Here is a 21371-nt window from a genome sequence, read left to right on the forward strand (position 1 = left end):
TGCAAAAGTGGGTTGGGCCGTGTTCTCGTTTAAGTAAAAAAGTATTCTCATTACACGTTTTCCAGAGATGAAAGAACATTGAACAACAGTTTTCTCATTTGCCATTTGGTGAAGGCAAAATCTGTTTTAATCGTTACGACATCAAAAAGGGAATCGTAGAATGTCGAGGTGGGCATTGAAGTATTGATCATATACATTTTTTTTAGCTTTATTCTTTTGTAAATTGGACCTGCGAACAAAGTCCAGGCTGTTTTTTTAATATATGACAAAAAAAGTGACTTTGTTTAACAAATACACTAACACGTCATCAACTGGCGGGGCGCAGCTGTTTTTTTTATTTTAAACATGGATTTTTTTTTATTTTTTTCTTCTTTTTCTTTAAACAAGTCTTCAAAAAATGCTCGAGAACGTTTTTACTGACGAGTAAGTATTAAATAAGTAATAAACAAGTAATTCATATACACGATGCTAATGTTGAGAATGCATAGAATAATGTGCGACATTACGCACCGTGCTCACTTGTTTTTTGTCTTCGCCTGGTTCCACGCCAGCTTTGCCTTTGTTTTCCTTTGGGAGAAACTTGCTTCTTTCTTTGGTTTGGTCTGCGCCTTTGCCAGTAGTGGTGGCCCACCATTGGGTAATCCACAACCAGTGGAGATTGGGGAGCTTTTCGTTCTCTGCAATGGCAGAATTACACCGGCCTCCCAGGCTAAAAAAAACTCGTTGGTGTCCTCTTCTTCTTCTGTGGTGTCGTCTTCTTCTGTTGTTGCTTCTCCTTCTGTTCTCCCCTCTCCTGTCGCTGCTTCCTCTCCTGCTGTTGCTTGCTCTCCTGCTGCTGCTTCCTCTCCTGAAGCTGTAGCCTTTTCGTCTGTGTTTCTCTCCCCTTTTGCTTTGCCCTCTGTGACCTCCGAGGGTACTAAGCAGTCTTTCCTCCTTCGTTCGGCCCCTGTGACGTGCCAAAAAAGTGATAGACAGTGGTACTCCGTGGACTTTGCGCGTGTTGCGGGTTTGGCCTGCGTAAGTGGTGGTAGCTTGCCTACCATCCGGCAACCCATCAAAGAAGTTTCCTCTGGGGTTACCTTTGGCTTTGGTTGTGAAGCAATAACCCAGTCTTTGCTTGCAACTGGTGCTGTTCCTACACCTTTTGGTGGAGATTGTAGTTCTTCCTTGTGCTCCCCTTTGGCCGTTGGTCAAGCTTTTCACCTCTCGCTGTTTCTGGGGATATGTCCGGTACGTCGGCTCTTGTGTGTCTGACATGGATGTCGACGACGTGGCTGTCCCTGTTTCTGGGGAGTCTGGCCTTCTGGGTGTGCGTGCGTGGGATCTCCTCTGTCTCTTTGGGACCTTCTTCTTCTTCCGCCCCTGCGAACGAAGTGATCTGTGGTGTTCTCTGCGCCCTTGCGGTGTCAATTTGGAGTCTGTTGCTGTCTCCTCCGTTGTTGTTGAGGGTGGTCTGGTTGGTGTGTTGCTCCGCTGGGGAGAATACTGATTTGGTTGCGGCTCCCGTGGTTCCTGTTGTTGCTTTGCCCGTCCGGTGGTTACCCTCGTCGTCTTCGCTCCGGTTGTCGTGTAGCCGAGATGTCTGCTGTAGGTGCTGTTCCTGTTGCAGCTACCGTTGCGGATGCTCCTCTTTGCCCTCCTGCTTTTTCCTCTTCGCTTTGCGAGAGCCAACAGAGTCGAGGTAAGCGACGAAATGACGCTCCTCCTCCTCCATCGACCGTTCGCGCTTGCTTTGTTCGTCCTTTGGGCGACAGAAAAGTTGTCTTTGTCCGGCTCTTCGGATGTCAAGTTCTTTGTCTGTTGCTCCGGTCGCTTCCGTCGGTTCCGTTCTCTTCTTTCCTGTTGTTGCTTCGGTCCCTTCTTTCGCCTCGTTCGGTGCTGTCGCTGCTGTTTCCTCTGCTGTTTCTGTTTCGGCTGTCTCCTCTGTCTCTGCTGTCCCTGTCGTTGAGGGACCTTCTATCACTGTCTCTCCCGTACGCCCCATGGCAAAGCCTCGCGTAGCTCATTTACGAGAAGGCTAGGGAGAGATTAGCGTTGAAGGCCCTCTTCGATAGGGCAGAAAAAGAAGGTATGTAGATTAGTTTTAGATCTTGTCTTAGAATATTTCACTCATTTAACATTATTGTTTTATAGAAGAGGAAGAAGAGAAAAAAGAAAAGGAGAAGGAAGAAAAGCGCTCTTCTTTGTTCAGAAGAAAATAAATTTTTTTTTAAAGATTATTAGTACAAGAGTAACTGTCAAAAAAGATTTCTGTTCTTGAAAGCGTAAACTGCGAGTTTGTAAAAGACATGAATGGATCTAGTTTGGGGAATGTATAGTGATGACGGAAAGTTTATACTTATTTGTTATATTTTTCCACAAAATACGGTTTAAAAAAGAAAATTTGGCGAGACAATTTTACGGTCATATTGATAAATAATTGCTCTGTCCACCAGGTCATACCAGTGGTTTTTTGCGAAATAATACCAGCATCTGTTTAGTCATTCTCATAAACGTAACTGCTCTAATGACTCAATAGGCATGAATGAGCCAAAAAAAAAAAGTGTATGTCTGATTTCACCTATAATAATTTTATGTTTGTATGAAACTATAGCTGTACGAATACAAATTGCTAACAATTGGGTTTAATTTTAAGTAGTGCCATATTTTTAACATTTTTAAAATTGAGCCGTTCGGTTTTGAATGAGAAGTTTTCATTGTCGCCCATGTCATAGATCATTACCAAAAATGAATGCTTGTCAGAAAAAAACGAAAAAAAAGGTGTACCTGTGTATATTCTGTTTTTATTTTGTGGCATTAGGCATACTGTCATGCTGTACACTGTACATGATTTAATATCTTTTTTCAAAATGTCTGGTCAATAAGAAATTTTTTTATTTTGAAAGTTAATTCAATTTCGTATGGCTCTAGGGTACGCTTTAGTTTTTGTTTAATCTCGAACGTTGTTGGTGGCATAATGGTAATGTAAACGGAAGACTTTGTGCAGAAATAACATTTTGTATAATGGGCAGAAGGACAGTGCTGAACAAAAACAATACTTGCTGTCACAAGGAAGGGTAAACGAAGGCTTATATAAATTCTTTTTTGTTTAATAAAGGGAGGGTGGTAAAGACAAAGATCCAAAATATTGTCACTCCAGTGAGAAAATGACACCTATTTATACTAACTAAATAGTTAAGGAAACACAAGCTGATCTAAATTATAAATTTAAACAAAGGTGATTCAGTTTCACATGGGCCATTACAAGTGGTAAACATAGTGTCTGTTTGTAAAGTGTTTGTGACATATGATCAGAAAATGTGTAATTATTTTTTAATGAAAAAAAGAACAAAACAAATAACTACTTTAAGTCATAAAAAACTTTGAGAGAATTATGCTGTACGCAAAAAATTATGACGGGTGATACTAATTAATTATTTATCGGGAAGAACGGGTTGCTTGACACGGGAAGAAAAAAGATAAAAGAACAGAATGACTAAGATTCAGTGGAAGAAACAATGTCTATTTGCATGGAACTGGTACTGGATTTTTGAAAAATTTGTACCTTCTTTTTAAAAATGAAAAAAAGAGAAGTCGGTTAAATAGTTTAAGCCATCAAACAACAAAGAGAATAATGTCCTACGCAAAAATAAGCTATTGGGCATGATATAAATAATCGTTCAATGGGTATAGCGTTGTAGTAAACAGATTCTTTAAATTTAATATAAAAGTAGTTTTAGGAAGCCGTAGTACCTTCAAATTCTAATAGATGATCATCTGAAATCACAAAAGGTGTTAGACCAGATCGGTAAGAGCACTGTAGCAGTTACACTTAAAAAAAACTCTTACCTTAAGAGCACTAAAAAGGTTATGTGTAACTGAATAGATTTTTCTGTTTTCTATATTCGATTTCTTCCTTGTCAAAATAGCTTTCATTGTTTATTTTATTGAAAAAGGAAAAATGAATGATTGTTGCTACATCAATTTTCAATTTTGGAAATCGTGAAGGTAAGTCAAACAAAACGTTTAAGACATTGCTCGAGGCAAAAACCTTAATTTTACATTTTAAGTCACACAGCTAAGTGCTCTAAGAATAAAATAGGTTGTTTTTATATGATATTAAGATATCACGAATAGTGTAGATTTTCAATCGGAAATGCACTCTTTAATAACGAGGAAAATAGTGCTGGCACGAACTTTATTTTATAAAAAAAAAAGCAACAACAAAAAGATTCACAGTTAAAAATAGAATTATCATCTCATCATAAAAAAGGTCTTTTTTCTATTTTCATATTTCTTTGTTATTTTCTGCCAAAATAATCATCTTCTTTGTAAATGCGACGAATGCTTAAAAAAAAACCTCAAGGAGTCAAGCTCCGCATCACCAGCTACAATTACCATTTCCAAAGACAAATGCGTTTCATTGCCCTTATGTCTGGTAGTAACAACAGTAAGACATGTCATTACTTTCTTCAGGTGAAAACCAAAAAAAAAAAATTAACAGCCTAAATAAACGTCGAAGATCGAATGAGATTGAAGAGGACATTCCCAACGTTGAGGTAATGCCGTTAAACAAGGCTCGTGGACATTGTTAAAAAAAAAAACTTTCATCGCAAACTAATTTACATACAGATATCATGAATGACATACGCAGCACTAATGTCGGAGAATCTGAAGACAATATCGAAAAACTGAAGATGTTAGCATGGCAGTTGATGGGGAAGCTGACAATGACGATGATGACGAAGAAGAAGAAGAAGAAAAAGACGCTTGTGCCGAAGGGAATATCAAAACAATCGTCGTGAAGAACGTCGATCCTAAACAAACTGAGACACAAATCAGAGCAGACATGTATGGATTATTTGCTGGCAGTTTTAAGATTAAGGAAGGCCTCACCCATATAGCAGCTGATGTCGTTCTTTAGTTTTTGAACATCTCATTGATGAAAGCCAATAATGGCAGTCAAACTGCTTTGTCAAAGTCGTTCAAAATAGTCGAGAAAAACTTAAATGATGATTGGGATGCTGGTGTTACCAGATATAGGGTTTGCGGAAAATGCCATTCAATCTATGCTCCTGAAATAACAAAGGTAATTAAGTTTCTTAAAATCAACGTCTAATCATTATAATGCAGGATAAAACACCCCCTCAACAATCATGTTCTTTTGTATCGCTGGATGGTGATGTTTGTGATGAAGTTTTGTTTGAGCAGGTGCAGATACGTAATGGCAACAGCATCTACAAGCCCAAATTTGTTAACCCCTACAAGTCGCTCAAAAGTTCGTTGCAAGAGTTGATGCTTCGCCCCGAATTCAAATCTACAACGAATGATTGGAGATCAAGAGATATTGTTCCAGGAATCTATTACGACATATATGATGGTAAAATGTTCAACACATTCATGGATAACACTGGTCTTCCATTTTCAACATTGCGAAATCTGTTGTATGCAACGTTAAATGTCGACTAGTTCCAACCTTTTGATAATGTAAATTATTCTTGTGGTGCTATTTACATGATCATCAATAATTGGAAAAGAGAAGAGCGATTTAAGGAAGAAAACATCATTCTGGTAGGGTTTATGCCTGTTGGAAAAGAGCCAAAACTGGACCGAATCAACACGTACTTGAAGCCCTTGGTTGATGAGCTTTTAGAATTGAAAAGAGAAGTGATGATGAAAACGGCGGCAAAATCTGAGGCGATTAAAATCAGTTTTGCTTTGTTGATGTTGGCATGTGATATCCCTGCCTGCAGGAACGTATCTGGTTTTGCAGCTCATCCAGCGGCCATGCGTGTAACAAGTGTGAAGGTCAATTCCTCTTGGTTGAACGTAGACATGATTTTTCCGGAATCAACACTGTTGCCAGTAAATTGCCTGAACTACCGAAGGCAAGCAACTTGCGAGCGGCGTTGAGTTGGCGCAATTCCACTACTGAGAAACATGAGAGGACCTCGTGAAGGCAAATGGAACAAGGTATTCCGAACTGCATCGATAGGGGTACTTTAATGTTTTTAGTCAAAGCATTATTGATCCCATGCACAATCATCTTCTGGGGACATGCTCAAGATTTGTGAAGATTTGGAAGGAATAAGGGTACTTCACCAAAGTCAACTTGGAGAAAATGCAAGTTCTTGCCAACTCGGTGGAATTACCTGCTGGCTTTGAAAGTGTTGGTCAAAAGATTGCAAGTGGTTTTACCAAATTTAAGGCTGACAACTGGAAAATTGGTGCCTGATGTATTCCACTTTTGTTTTGACAGGTAAATCTTATTCGTCACAAAAACCGTCTTATTTACTAACTTTTTAATGAACAGGTATTTTGCCCAAAGAAAACATGAGAAACTGGATGGATTTTGTAAATGCAGGCAAATATATTTTGAAAACCTGCATCAAACAATCCGAAATTGATAAAGGCCAGGAGCTCTTTTTGGATTTCAATAGAGTAGCGGAAGGTTTATACGGCAACAAATGTCTTGCAATGTATCAGCATCTTCATGGGCATCTTAAGCAGACCATTGAGGATTTTTCAGCACCACATGTGTACAGGCTTTTCTCTTTCGAACGTCGCAATGGATGTATGGGATAATTTATAAACAACGGAAAAATGTTGAAGTTACATTAATGAAAACGCTTTTAGAAAAATATAAGTTTTAGCATAATACCATCCGAGCATACAACAGGGCCATTAAATCACCATTAGTGTTCGAACTTTTCGAGCTTGTGTAATAAATCGGTAGTGTGATTTAATAAAATAAAAAATAAAATAAAAAATAAAACAAAGTACATAAGTACGTTTAAAATTCCTTTATAAATTTATTGACCAAGATGTTAAGATAATAATTTGGGGTCTATTTATACTAAATGACAGCTGGAAACTAATTTCACATTTGACAGTAATTAGTCATCAATAAATTTCTTCTTTGACTGTCGAATACACAAGTCAAGTTTGTGTTCTTATGTCGGAATGGGTATATTCAGATCCTTTCAATATCACTGGATCTTGTTACTTTATTTACCGATAGATCTGTGATACAGACTATTTCCATTTATGTCAATTACATCTACTTTTATTACGTATACACTATGTGGTTTGGCACAGCTTGCACCGATCTTGCGCCAGTTCGAACGAAGCTCGAACCGAGTTTTTGTACTCGAGCTTGCGCCACTTTTTTTGGATTCGAGCGAGCTTCGACCGATGCTCGCTCGAAGCTCGCTCGGCTAAAATGTCGATATTAGTCACTTTAAAGTTAAGGTCCTTGAAAGACTACAGATGGCATTTCCCCTTGATTTTAATCTTTTCTTCCCTTTACCATTTTTTTTTTATTTATGCTCTAATAATTCCAATTAAAATGCTTTGGACTTTTATTTAATTGTACAACCAACAAACACATTTATCATAGAAAATGAAACAGTGTTGCACACTATACCCAACTAAGCCAATTTTTTACAGCAACCATAGTAACATGACGTAGCAGAATTCATTTAAACATTCATGTTCACAAATCCAAATGTATTATAATTATAGATGCAGTAATAGTTTGATTTAATTATCCAAATTTGGTGTTAAGGCTGGTGAAAATAAAACTTTTCTTTTTCTTTTTCCAACTTCTATTTCAATAAATAACAATTTTATTATCATAATTTCCTATAATTAACATCACTTTGACGTGCACTTTGTGTAATAAAATGGGCGAGCGAGTTCGAGCTATCGTATTCGCAACCGAGCCGAGCTTAAAAAACTTCGAGCGAGCTCGAGCTGCAAAAAAATGCATCCGAACGAGCTTCGACTGGAACACGATCGAAGCTCGCTCGAGAGTTTCGATCTTCATTCCGAACACTAATCACCATCACCATCATCACCATCCTTCCAACTTCAAAAAGACATGGAAACGTTCTGGCATGAGAGGATTACGGTTAATGGACGCTCCATTGACCTGGTAAAACGCCAAATTGAAAAAGGGTTTGTTGACACTTAATTTACCAAATCTTTTGTCAATTTAGACATTAATGTCACCGGGTCTGAGCCTCTTCCTTTGAGTGTTGTTCCCATGAAAGTTTTAACAAAACCAGTGATGAAGGATAGTCATTATGAATGTATATTAGATTTTTGTGATGCCACATATCCAAGGGATATCGCAATTGGTCTGCCGAATTCTGATTTTGGAGCCAGATAGCCATTAACGTCAGTGTATATAGAGAAGTTTGCATCAATTCGGTTAAGTGGAAAAACAATCAACCGTGCCGAAACAAGTGTTGTGTTTTAAGGTAAAGTAAAATTATAAAAAGACTATAGGAGTAGTTTGAGACTGTTTATAAGATTGTCCTTTATTAATAAATGAAATGTACGAGTATTTATATAAAAGACTGTCTGCTGTGTTCATATCTCTAGTGTTATCTTGAAGTTATCATTGATTAACCAAAAATGTATACGATTATTACATAGTCACTAATTTAGTCTTGTTCTAATAAATGTTAAGTCTTCTTAACTGTCTTTGCTTTAAACTAAATTTTAAGTATTTCTCAGACGTACTAAATTAGACTTGTGATGTAATATCCTTGTAGTTCTTACTATGACATTTATTGTTAAGCTTATATCACAAATGGTATCAGCATGGATAAACCTTTGTTAGCTCTAATATGGCTATAGCCTTGCTAGGTCACCACAACAAGATCACCCTCTGGCAGCTGTATACAAAGTTTGTTTGTCGGTCATAACCACGAGAACGTTGAAGCTTGACCTGGTTGAGTGCTCTACTTTTTTAGACATAGCCAAAGGGTTTATCTGGGAAATGAGATTCAGGAAAAGGACCATGTTTTTGCTTTTGTTAAATTTTTTAAGCCTTTGAATAATACGTTCTACAGTAAGAAGTATAAGGGTCAAGGATTGGAGGTCTGGCAATCTTCGCATAGTGACCTGTGTAGGGATTCTGTGGTTCCTATTTCCCGGATCTATTTTCCAATCGCTTTGGCGGAGAAGCCTTCAAGGAATACAGTAGATGACCAAAACAACCATAGTGTCATTATACCTTTACAAAGGAATGTATTTGACTAGTCTTAAAGGTAATTAAGAAAGAAATAAGTATTGTGTCTTGGGTTAAATTGTTAAACATTATTACTTTGAATTAGAAATAGAAAAAAAGAATTGTTTATTATAAATCATATATATAGTCTTTTTCGTCCGAGCTCCACATATTTTGTATTCACATCCTTCATAGCTAGGAATACACCCATTGTCCGTCATTGGCGTAGTTTGATTGACTGCATCATAGTCAGGACGAACCATCCACTAATCTTCATCAGCAGATGCTGCCAAATTATGGTAATAGACGGATCTCTTTCTGCTCCTTTCATTAACCTTTCGTCCGTGCTTATCAAGAACTTTTAAGGTATTAGTAGCCTGTAAAGAAAAAAACGTAAGGAAGTTTATTATAGGAATTATTTCAACTCGAATAATTAATATATTTATTACCTTATTGCTACGATACATAGGTTTTTTGACATACAACGGCTTCTCCTTATTACTGTCAAACATACCCAATTGATTGGAATCATTATAAATCTCCTCCTACGACATGCATTTCAACACGATGAACCGGTTCTCTTGGTCGAAAGTCAAATTGTTATTTTCAATTTTAGCCCTGAGGGCAGGCAAATTCCATGCATGTTTTCCTCCTTTCAATTTCTACCTTATAAGGTATGTTCATGAAACAGATCATTTTTGTCTTGAACTAATGTATTCTTTTCTTTTGTAAAACTTTTTCTTCACCTTCTTCTCTTCGGCTTTCTTGGCTTCCTCTTATTTTTCCTCTTCTGTCAAAACGGGGATAGCCTTGCAACTGTTTTTCCACTCGCGACGGATACTGTTAAATTGATTTTATTCTCATCTCAATTTCATCCTTCAGATCAATCATGCTAGCTTTGTCGTTGATATCGATTATTTTCCCTGTAATTTCAGTATACTTGGACAACATATGTGCACCAACTCTATTAGCGACATTGGGATTATTTTCTTGACAAAATTGGATTTCGACATTAAACTGGTCTTGGTCCTTTAACTTCCTTATTTCATTTAGAATAGCAGTCTAACAAAAGGTCAAACTTTGGTCACCGTAATATATTTAATTTTATTTATTATCATTGTAGTATGATTAACCCACTTTTTCTTTTCGATCACATCGAACTTTTGCACCAACGTTTCAGTATTATTGGTGCCACCAGTGCCAGTATTTACATTTATTGCAACATCGTCAAAATCAACAAAGTTGGTTGCATCGTCCAAAGTTTTGGTCACAACCATGTCGCGGGGCCGCAATTTGCTGATCGCCACGGTCTGGTGCTTAAACCAACCCTTCAAGTTCTTCTAGTTCGTTTTCCATCATTTGGATTTAATTTTCTGCCACCGATATGAAGTTTTCGGAAAAACCGTCTCAAAGCCTTTCTGCCATGGCATTGAAACAACGTTCGAGAAGTGCTGCAGTGGTTACTAAGCTTTTCTTCAATTTTCATCTTCTGTTGTTCGAATTTCTGATCAAGTTGAGTTGGAGCTCTATTAAATTCGACTTTGATGGTTTCTTGAATCAAATTAACCAGTGAACTGTTGTGTACCTCGTCACGCGTTTATTTTTGTGTGGCCTTTTTTATATTTTTAATATTTAGGTAAGTGAAACACAGTATTTTTACTGTTTTTAGTATAATTTATAGTTAAGCGCATTCACGATGGTCACACGTCAAATGTAAATTAATTTTTTTTGCCTCGGGCAACGACAAGAATGATTAGTTTGTCTTACCCCAATAAGACCCCTGCGTTTTCTAAAAGTTAATCTTTAATTAATTTAATAAATCATTCCTTTTCCCTTCTTCAAGGAAGTAAAAATTATTAACTATTATGACAACGGCAAGAAAAAAATAACTTTTTATTTGTTTTTTTAGACAGATGCGTATGTTTCTATTAACTGCTGGAGTTGATTTAAATTACTGATTGAACCTTGATTAAACCTTGTTTAAAGGTCAATTGAATGTTCCTTTTAGTTTCTTATGAAAAAGGATCTATCTTATTTCTCTTTTATTTTCTTTTTATTTCTCATTTATCTTCCGTATTACATCTATTTGTTTTTTCAAAAACAAAAAAATGACTACCCGACTTGCAAGGTAATCATTAAAACACTGGTCTTTTATGCGCTCTAATTACATCCTGTATCATAGATTATGAGGTTGATCATCTATACATCTGTGGATTAAAGGGTGGCCCTGTATTTTACAAATATCTTTTTTAACGTTCTGTCTATCCAAAGGTATTCGGTTATGATTACAATTGCCAAGTTTACACAACTCATTGTTTTATTTTCAGAGTCAAAATAGATTTTGTAGAGGAGATGTAATACATGTCTTACATGGTATGTGATACAAACGGTTGACTATTTTATTTCTATCAAGCCCCCCTTAAGTCTAGAAACGGCTATCGAGAATATCAAGTGAATAATTATGGCTCAAACGCGAACGACGTTCTGCCACTTTTTTTTCAAATGTCTTTTACAAAGATGTTCTTCACGTTTGGCCGTTCCGACAGGTAATGCGGGGTGGGGAGTTTTCGTCAAATAATCCTAAAATAAAGATAAGATTCTGTTACATTATAAATTTATAGACCCAAACTGTTATTTAATCGAAAATTACATTCATAGAGGCAATCATTTATTCTATGGCTTTTATATTACATATTTTTATACGTACCTAATTTACCCACTGTCGATACATTGAATTTTTAGCGAGCTGATACTTGATCCTTTTTTTTGTTATCCTATTTATCATCTGTCTATGTTGATCTCGAAGTAATCCATTCATTAATTTATAATCAGCAAAGCTTAAGCCCAATGAGTCATAGACTACTGATGTATAACTAACAATAAACTCAATAGATCGGTTTCATGTCCAATCGGATGGCCTTATAAAATCGTCATTTACGTTTGTTTAAAGTCAATATTAAAATTTAAAGTTCTGTTTTCTATGAACATGTCCCAAAAATTTGAAAAGACAATTTTAAAAGTACATGAAAGAAGTAAAGTATCTCTTGGTTTTTTTTTTTGGAAAAACGACTTGTATTTCATGGTATTTACAGTGATTATTCTCAATATAGAAGCCCTGTTTCGCGCACTGTGACTTCATGTTAGGCAATGCCATCCTGGCATTAATGCTCACATCGACATTCATTCCACCTAGTGAATAGAAGAAAGAAAAGGCAGAGTGTAGCTTAATACTTAAAATGGTTGTAAAGCTTTTCATCTGAGTTAACTTCAGGAAGTCGGAAAGATCATTGTGAATCTCTAAACATTTGTTTACTGGTATAGGAAGGAGTTGATTGATACAGCATACGTCAGTTTTTCAACATTGGCTCATCTGCAGACTCATGTTCGGGTAAAGATTTTGATATGAGGAGTCTCCTAAACTAATTAAAAGAGACAGACATTATGACAAGAAAATAAAAAAAAAAAAAAAAAAAGAAAAAAGAAAAAAAAATTACAGCAACCAGTATTCCTAAGTGGTCCCCCACCATAGTACTGACTGGCCCAGATATTGCTTAACTGCGGAGATCAAACGGGATCCGGTGTATCCAATATTGTATCGCCGTACTTGGATTTTGAAGCCAGCTAATAAATTAATTCTAACCGTATCAAGCCGGCTTTCAAAGTTACAAAACCGGAATGACAAAAAAAAAGACCCAAGAATTAATATGATTAATTGTTTCTTTATCTAAAATAAATAAAAATAGCTTTCCCTAACGTGCCACCAATTTTTAAGCGACCAAAATAGCGAATTTGTATCAAACAAACGTCAAACACGGAGAGTCAACCTATTATGTAAGAAGAAAAAATAGAAGTTAAAAATAATTTTTATTAGTGGTGTCATGATCGTGTCACGTAGATGCATTAATTTTGGTAATTCTTTGTCAGCACCTTGTCATCTACGTGTCAGCCATCAATCATCGAATATGTGTCATAAATAAGTAATGACTTACTAAACTTTGTCATTGCTTATTTCTATGCTAAATATCTACACAATCCTTTACTATAAATATAGCCTAACTTTCCCTCTTCTTTCTTCCCCTTCATCAGATATATTATCTAACCACCCTCTCTCCTCTTTTCTTTTCTCTCTCTCTCTCTCTCTTATAATAAATATAATAACTATGTTTTATTTCTTTGTTCTTGTAAACAAGTATTCTTCTGTCTGTCTTGTCCGCCCCTGACAGGTGGTCTTAATCGGCATGTATTTATTTTTCTATACCAAATGTACTTCATTTCAGCAAATTTTGAAGAGTTTGTACCAATTTATCGCGGTCACTACTGTTGATGCATTTATCAATATTATAATGATTGTTTTGACTTTGCAGTATATATCGTATTTAGTGATTCGGATTGCTTTTAATTTTTTTTTTTCGCGGGGCCAAGCAAAGCGCAGGGAGCGGCTGTAACAGCATCCCCAGCGGTGACGCTTAAAAAGAATTTTTCGGTTACAAAAGCCCATAATATTAGTTTTTTTACCTCCAGCAGTGGGCTTAAGGTTCTTTTATCAAACTGAAACTTTTAAAAAAAACGTTAAAATTTCGCTAAAGGAAGAGATTTTTTAAAGTAAAAAAAAATCCGTCTTTGACAATAAACCATTATCTCTTTTTAAAAAAATTAACCCTTTTCCTCTTTCAAGGAAACGTACAATATGTACGACTCGGACAACGACCAACCTAAGTTGGACGTTGTTCTTTACAACTTCAATGTTGATGATAAGGAGTTGGTCAATGATGATGACAACACCAACGTTATGGACTACACCTGTGACAACGACAGCGATGGGAGTGATTTCGAGTATTTAAGCGAAGCTATTGCTATTGCGTCTAACTGGCCTCATGCTTGGACAACTGCTCTAGACCTCCATATATTTAAGTTGTGGCTGGTCGTCTGGAAAGGTCCTTTAGCAGGATATTTGGTAAAATCATCTGTTTTTTTTGGAAGTGTATCCTTTCCAACTTTAAGGCTTCCGGCGAACAAGCCTGTCCAGAAAGAACGGAAAAGGTTTGAAAGACCACTCGAGAGTTGTTTCTGCTTTGGTCAACAGGTTTTGTGGTATTGACGCTTGCAATTAAACGACGTAATGCAAGTGGTAAAGTAGCCTCCGAGGAGGTAAAAATTATGATTAGATTTGTCCTAAAATATCAGGATCTAGAGCAGAAATTTCTTTAAATAGGTACGTAATAGCTTCAAGCTTTTTGAGCAAAAGTATCAATTTTTATTTAAATACTTCACTTGCTTTCAGGAAAGTAATGATCCCCTTTAAGTGTAAAATCAGTTTAAGCGCAGAGATGGCAAAATTGAGGCAAGGAGGGAAAAGGTCATGAATAGTAAAGTGGATACCTCTTCAGCTCCAGGTAGCCATACTGATACTGATGCTGGTAGTTCGGCAGCAGTCAATGACTATGAGGATGCCATCAGTGACGAATCGGTTGCAGTGCTTCCTATATGACGTAAAAAGAGCAAGAAAAATGCCCATTTGGACAGGAAGTACCAAGGGCTTTTGGATGGTTTGGACAAACTCCAATTCTAAGGAGCCCAGAACGTTACGAAGGTCCTTTAAAAGATGGATTATACCAGTGAGATTGAACTTTGTCACATGGAAAAAAATCGCTAACAGCGTGAACGAGAACGAGATTATACCTTGTTCAAGATTAACTTAAAGAATTTTGAGGATGACGAGACGGCATTGCTTTATTATAAGCTTAATCGTGAGAAAGCCTTAGAGCGATTTCGAGGGCGATCAAGAAAAGCAATACTTGCCAGGGAATCATAAATCTTTCTAGTTTATTTTTAATCGATTTTAATAACTTTATAATGTGAATTTTAATTTTAGTTTGAGGAGCTTTCAAATCCTTCTATGTGCCAAATATGCGACACCAACGCAGCTTTTAATCTGCAGTGCTCAGATTAGTCTATGATATGACCATGACGTTTCAAGAAGTTCCGGAAGCTAAAATGTGAAAGATCACGAGAAATGTCAGCAACCTTAGCAGGATTAGCAGAATGAGATCTGTGGAATCTGCTGAATCCCATATCGCTTTCGTCGCGCTCAACCTCAGCAATCATGTTGTGCATGATGATACACGCATTCATGATCGTATCAAGGTTATTATTTTCTATAGTCTTGTAGGATTACTGATAATGTCAAACCAAGCCTGCAACACACAACGCACTCTCCATATCCTTTCGACATGCTTCTTGTGCTTTGGCAAAGTTCTATTTAAGAGAAAGAGTCGGTTAATATCCCAAATACCAAGTATTGCTTGTAGAAGCAATAGTTACAGCTTCGGCACCAGGTCTAGGGATGGAATACGCTTTCACAATATTCGCATAATTAGGGTATATCTTGTCACCAAGATAATGTCCCGAATTGAATTTTTCGTCACCAATGTTGAGCTTGACATCGGCACAGCTTCCTTTAATATACCCATCAAAAATTTCCGATCTATTGTGAACATTGATATCCTTCAGCGACCCAGCCAAAACAAAATTGGCATGCCAGAATTACAAATCGTAAGATGCCACATCGTCAAAAATAATGGTTGGCGTCTTGTCTTTGCCAGTATACTGCCCATGATATGCTGTTGGGGAGTTTTTCCATACGTAGTGAATGCAATCTGTCGAATTTGACACCTAGTTTCCTGAATACAATTACATTTATCTTGTCACTCAATTTTAATGTATATAACCTATGTGTTATAAGTACTATAATGAGAATAAATTCCTACTGGTACGACGCTGTACTAGATCCCTCATATTTTAAACTGAGATCTGATTTCATAATCGTTTCTAGATTGGTCGAGTAGCTGCCGAAACTTCTAGTTTCTCATTAATTTATTTTAGTAATCCAACGAATGACTGTCGTGATCGAGGTTATGTAATTAATATATGACTCTATCTACACTTCTTAAATCTTCCATTTGATAATCCTAAATATAATTCTTATTGATACTTTATATTAGATAGTGATCATTTACTTTACGTACAGGCTTGATCTCATATCATCCTTCATAAAGTATAAGGCTTACATTTAAATAAAAACATAATATAAAAAATATGAAGGTTACATCAGCCACATTGGGGTCCGACAGCTATCTGCATTAAGAACTATATTTTCCCCTGAATATTGTGCTACAAGACAAACACAGTTTAAGAATGAATGTTATTGTTATTGTTATTGACATCTCATTATGGCCTTTCTATATGGGATCATTACATCCGCGTATTATCTGGATGAATCTACCAACGACTGTCATCAGCCCATCTGTGATCAATGGCTGAAATAATGTGTATATACAGACGTCCTTTTATTTGTTTAATAAAGCCTTAGTTTATTTTTGCAGTTTGATAATTTCACTTTGTTAAATTTCCCATATTATTCTTAATTCGCTATTATCATTCCCAAATTTCTCAATGAGCTTGTCATTCCACAAATAAACTATAATGCTCTAGAAGTGACAGATATGAGTCAACTAGTTCCTTCTATAAAACAATAAGCTATATCTCATACATAAGTGATTTCTAAATCTAATTCTACTATTTCACAGTTTGCAAGAAACTAGTCAATTCGATCTGCGCAGAAAAAATCTCGAAGTAAAAATTGAATATAAAAAGGACCTCTATTTTTATCATGACAAGCTGTCGAACTTGTAATAAAGGACTGTAGAGTCTCATTTCTCTACCTACTTTATTTTCCAATTTACATTTCCCTTTTTTATCTTCAACTATCACACCATCCACCCTGCAGAAGGTCTATAATGGTACAAGATTAATTTGTAGAAAATTAACAAAAGCTTTTGTAGAAGCTGAGATAGCTGCTGGTGATAGAGCAGATCGAATTGTTTTGATTCCCAGCATATGAATATCTTCAGGTAATGCGAACGTACTATTTACCCTCCTTCGGCGTCAATTTCTGTCCGATTTGTATTTGAAATTCACATCAACAAAAGGCAATGTCAAACTCTTTTCTTCACTGCTATTTGTCTCCTTATACCCGTTTTTACGAACGGTCAATTTCATGTTGTTTTTTATCGGGTTCGTGATTCTGTTGGTCTTAAGATAATATTACTGAATGAGCCGCCTTTATCAACACTCGCAGAGAACGATGTATTTAACCAAGTCATAACTAGGACACAAAATTAAGCATAAAGTAATTATTATCAATAAAATCAATTTTTATCCCATTTATAAGCATTTAGTTGTGTCCGTGCCTCGCCGCAGGCGCGGGATCACCCGAACAGGAACGTAAATTATTTTTAACGTAGCGAAGCGAAGGTCTAAAAATTACTTAAGACGGCCGGGCCGCATTCTTATTTAGGTAAAAAATTATTCTCATTACACGTTTTTGAGAGATGAAAGAGCAATGAACAACAATTCTCTCAATTGGCTTTTGGTGAAGGCGAAATCTGTTTGAATCGTTACGACATCAAAAAGGGAATTCTTGAATGTCTAGGTGGGCGATGAAACAATGATCATATACATTTTTTTAAATTTATTCTTTTGTAAATTGGACCTGCAAACAAAGTCCAGACTTTTTTTTTAATATCTTACAGAAAAAGTGACTTTTGTTTAAGAAATACACTAACACGTCATCAATTGGCGGGGCGCAGCTGTTTTTTTTTTATTTTAAACATGGATTTTTATTTTTTTTTATTTTTTTCTTCTTTTTCTTTAAACAAGTCTTCAAAAAATGCTCGAGAACGTTTTTACCGACGAGTAAGTATTAAATAAGTAATAAACAAGTAATTCATATACACGATGCTAATGTTGAGAATGCATAGATTAATGTGCGACATTACGCACCGTGCTCACTTGTTTTTTGTCTTCGCCTGGTTCCACGCCAGCTTTGCCTTTGTTTTCCTTTGGGAGAAACTTGCTTCTTTCTTTGGTTCGGTCTGCGCCTTTCCTAGTAGTGGTGGCCCACCATTGGGTAATCCACAACCAGTGGAGATTGGGGAGCTTTTCGTTCTCTGCAATGGCAGAATTACACCGGTCTCCCAGGCAAAAAAAAACTCGTTGGTGGCCTCTTCTTCTTCTGTGGTGTCGTCTTCTTCTGCTGTTGCTTCTCCTTCTGTTCTTGACTCGCCTGTCGCTGCTTCCTCTCCTGCTGTTGCTTGCTCTCCTGCTGTTGCTTCCTCTCCTGAAGCTGTCGCCTTTTCTTCTGTGTTTCTCTCCCCTTTTGCTTTGCCCTCTGTGACCTCCGAGGGTACTAAGCAGTCTTTCCTCCTTCGTTCGGCCCCTGTGACGTGCCAAACAAGTGATAGACAGTGGCACTCCGTGGACTTTGCGCGTGTTGCGGGTTTGGCCTGCGTAAGTGGTGGTAGCTTGCCTACCATCCGGCAACCCATCAAAGAAGTTTCCTCTGGGGTTACCTTTGGCTTTGGTTGTGAAGCAATAACCAAGGCTTTGCTTGCGACTGGTGCTGTTGCTACACCTGCTTTTGGTGGAGATTGTAGTTCTTCCTTGTGCTCCCCTTTGGCCGTTGGTCAAGATTTTTCACCTCTCGCTGTTTCTGGGGCTATGTCCGGTACGTCGGCTCTTGCTGTGTCGGACATGGATGTCGACGACGTGGCTGTCCCTGTTTCTGGGGAGTCTGGCGTTTTGGGTGTGCCTGTGGGATGTCCTCCTGTCTCTTTGGGACCTTGTACCTCTTCCGCCCCTGCGAACGAAGTGATCTGTGGTGTTTCTGCGCCCCCTTGCGGTGTCAATTTGGAGTCTGTTGCTGTCTCCTCCGTTGTTGTTGAGGGTGGTCCGGTTGGTGGTGTTTGCTCCGCTGGGGAGAATGCTGGTTTGGTTGCGGCTCCCGTGGTTCCTGTTGTTGCTTTGCCCCGTCCGGTGGTTACCCCTCGTCGTCTTCGCTCCGGTTGTCGTCAATCAGAGATGTCTGCTGTAGGTGCTGTTCCTGTTGCAGCTACCGTTGCTGATGCCCCTCTTTGTCCTCCTGCTTTTTCCTCTTCTCTTTGCGAGAACCAACAGAGTCGAGGTAAGCGACGAAATGACGCTCCTCCTCCTCCATCGACCGTTCGCGCTTGCTTTGTTCGTCCTTTGGGCGATAGAAAGTTGTCTTTGTCCGGCTCTTCGGATGTCAGTTCCTTGTCTGTTGCTCCGGTTGCTTCCGTCGGTTCCGTTTCCTCTTTTCCTGTTGTTGCTTCGGTCCCTTCCTTTGCCTCGTTCGGTGCTGTCGCTGCTGTTTCCTCTGCTGTTTCTGTTTCGGCTGTCTCCTCTGTCTCTGCTGTCCCTGTCGTTGAGGGACCTTCTATCACTGTCTCTCCCGTACGCCCCATGGCAAAGCCTCGCGTAGCTCATTTCGAGAAGGCTAGGGAGAGATTAGCGTTGAAGGCCCTCTTCGATAGGGCAGAAAAAGAAGGTATGTAGATTAGTTTTAGATCTTGTCTAAGAATATTTCACTCATTTAACATTATTGTTTTATAGAAGAAGAAGAAGAGAAAAAAGAAAAGGAGAAGGAAGAAAAGCGCTCTTCTATGTTTAGAAGAAAATAAATTTTTTTTTAAAAATTATTAGTAGAAGAGTAACTGTCGAAAAAGATTTCTGTTCTTGAATGCGTAAACTGCGAGTTTTTATAAGACATGAATGGGTCCAGTTTGGGGAATGCATAGTGATGACGGAAAGTTTATACTTATTTATTATATTTTTCCACAAAATACGGTTTAAAAAAGAAAATCTGGCAAGACAATTTTACGGTCATATTGATAAATAATTGCTCTGTCCACCAGGTCATACCAGTGGTTTTTTGCGAAATAATACCAGCATATGTTTAGTCATTCTCATAAACGTAACTGCTCTAATGACTCAATAGGCATGAATGAGCCAAAAAAAAAAAGTGTATGTCTGATTTCACCTATGATGATTTTATGTTTGTGTCAAACTATAGCTGTACGAAAACAAATTGCTAACAATTGGGTTTAATTTTAAGTAGTGCCATATTTTTAACATTTTTAAAATTGAGCCGTTCGGTTTTAAATGAGAAGTTTTCATTGTCGCCCATGTCATAGATCATTACCAAAAATGAATGCTTGTCAGAAAAAAACGAAAAAAAAGGTGTACCTGTGTATATTCTTTTTTTATTTTGTGGCATAAGGCATAGTGTCATGCTGTACACTGTACATGATTTAAATATCTTTTTTCAAAATGTTTGGTCAATAAAAAATGTTTTTATTTTGAAAGGTAATTCAATTTCGTATGGCTCTAGGGTACGCTTGAGTTTTTGTTTAATCTCGAACGTTGTTGGTGCATAATGGTAATGTAAACGGAAGCTTTTTTGCAGGAATTAACATTTTGTATAATGGGCAGAAGGATAGTGCTGACCAAAAACAATACTTGCTGTCACAAGGGAGTGTAAACGAAGACCTATACAAACATTTTTTTGTTTAATAAAAGGAGGTGGTAAAGACAAACATCCGAAATATTGTCACTCCAGTGAGAAAATGACACCTATTTATACTAACTAAATAGTTAAGGAAACACAAGCAGATCTAAATTATAAATTTAAACAAAGGTGATTCAGTTTCACATGGGCCACTACAATTGGTAAAAATAGTGTCTGTTTGTAAAGTGTTTGTGACATATGATCAGAAAATGTGTAATTATTTTTTAATTAAAAAAAGAACAAAACAAATAACTATTTTAAGTCATCAAAAACTTTAAGAGAATTATGCTGTACGCAATAAATTATGACGGGTGATACTAATTAATTATTTATCGGGAAAAACGGGTTGCTTGACACGGGAAGAAAAAAGATAAAAGAACAGAATGACTAAGATTCAGTGGAAGAAACAATAGGGGGTGCCAAACATTAAATTTTTTCAAAAATCGCGGGAATTTTATTTCAAAGTTCCGGGAATCTTTTTAGGCTGGGAAAACTCGTCATAAGCCAAATACAGCTCTAGCTTCCCCTTTTCACTTTAAACCATTTTTCATAAATATTATCTTTTATTTTCAACTTTTAAAATGCCCAAACAATCTATTAGACAACAAACTTTGAACGAGATGAAGTCTTTGCTTAAGCACAATGTTATCATTGAAAATGAAGAAGAAGCGGAAGAGATGCACGAACTCTTGAGTGGATTAGAAACGAAACGTGTTCTCAACAGTGGACCTGGCATTCCTAAACTGGACCAGTATCGCGAGTATTTCCTCGAGTGGAATGACGAAGAGTTTGTTAAGATTTGTAGAATGAATAAGGACTCGTTCTTAAAGCTCCTTCGCTTGATTGAAGGTCACGCAGTCTTCAACAACCAGAGTTTCATTCCTCAAAGGGATGTTCACGTTCAACTTGCAGTAACCTTGAGACGATTAAGTCACGATGGAACTGGTA

General features: G+C 37.2%; 2 protein-coding genes across 2 annotated transcripts; one reads left to right on the forward strand and one right to left on the reverse strand.

The window, feature by feature from the left end:
• Nucleotides 1-515: 515 nt before the first annotated feature.
• EV154DRAFT_566007 (uncharacterized protein) lies at nt 516-1984 on the reverse strand (the record flags this gene model as incomplete). Its single annotated transcript, XM_051605931.1, has 3 exons — nt 516-1141; nt 1204-1556; nt 1614-1984. 3 exons carry the CDS (start codon nt 1982-1984, stop codon nt 516-518), a joined length of 1350 nt encoding a protein of 449 aa, XP_051455290.1.
• Nucleotides 1985-17720: 15736 nt separating this feature from the next.
• On the forward strand, nt 17721-19536 carry EV154DRAFT_593021 (uncharacterized protein; the record flags this gene model as incomplete). The annotated part of the gene is made up of 3 exons (XM_051606938.1): nt 17721-17752; nt 17818-19403; nt 19469-19536. The coding sequence occupies exons 1-3, from the start codon at nt 17727-17729 to the stop codon at nt 19534-19536; spliced, it is 1680 nt and encodes a 559-aa protein (XP_051455291.1). The 5' UTR covers nt 17721-17726.
• Nucleotides 19537-21371: the final 1835 nt, after the last annotated feature.

Source organism: Mucor mucedo (assembly GCF_025094135.1).
Source record: "Mucor mucedo strain NRRL 3635 chromosome Unknown EV154scaffold_79, whole genome shotgun sequence".
Lineage (NCBI taxonomy): Eukaryota > Fungi > Mucoromycota > Mucoromycetes > Mucorales > Mucoraceae > Mucor > Mucor mucedo.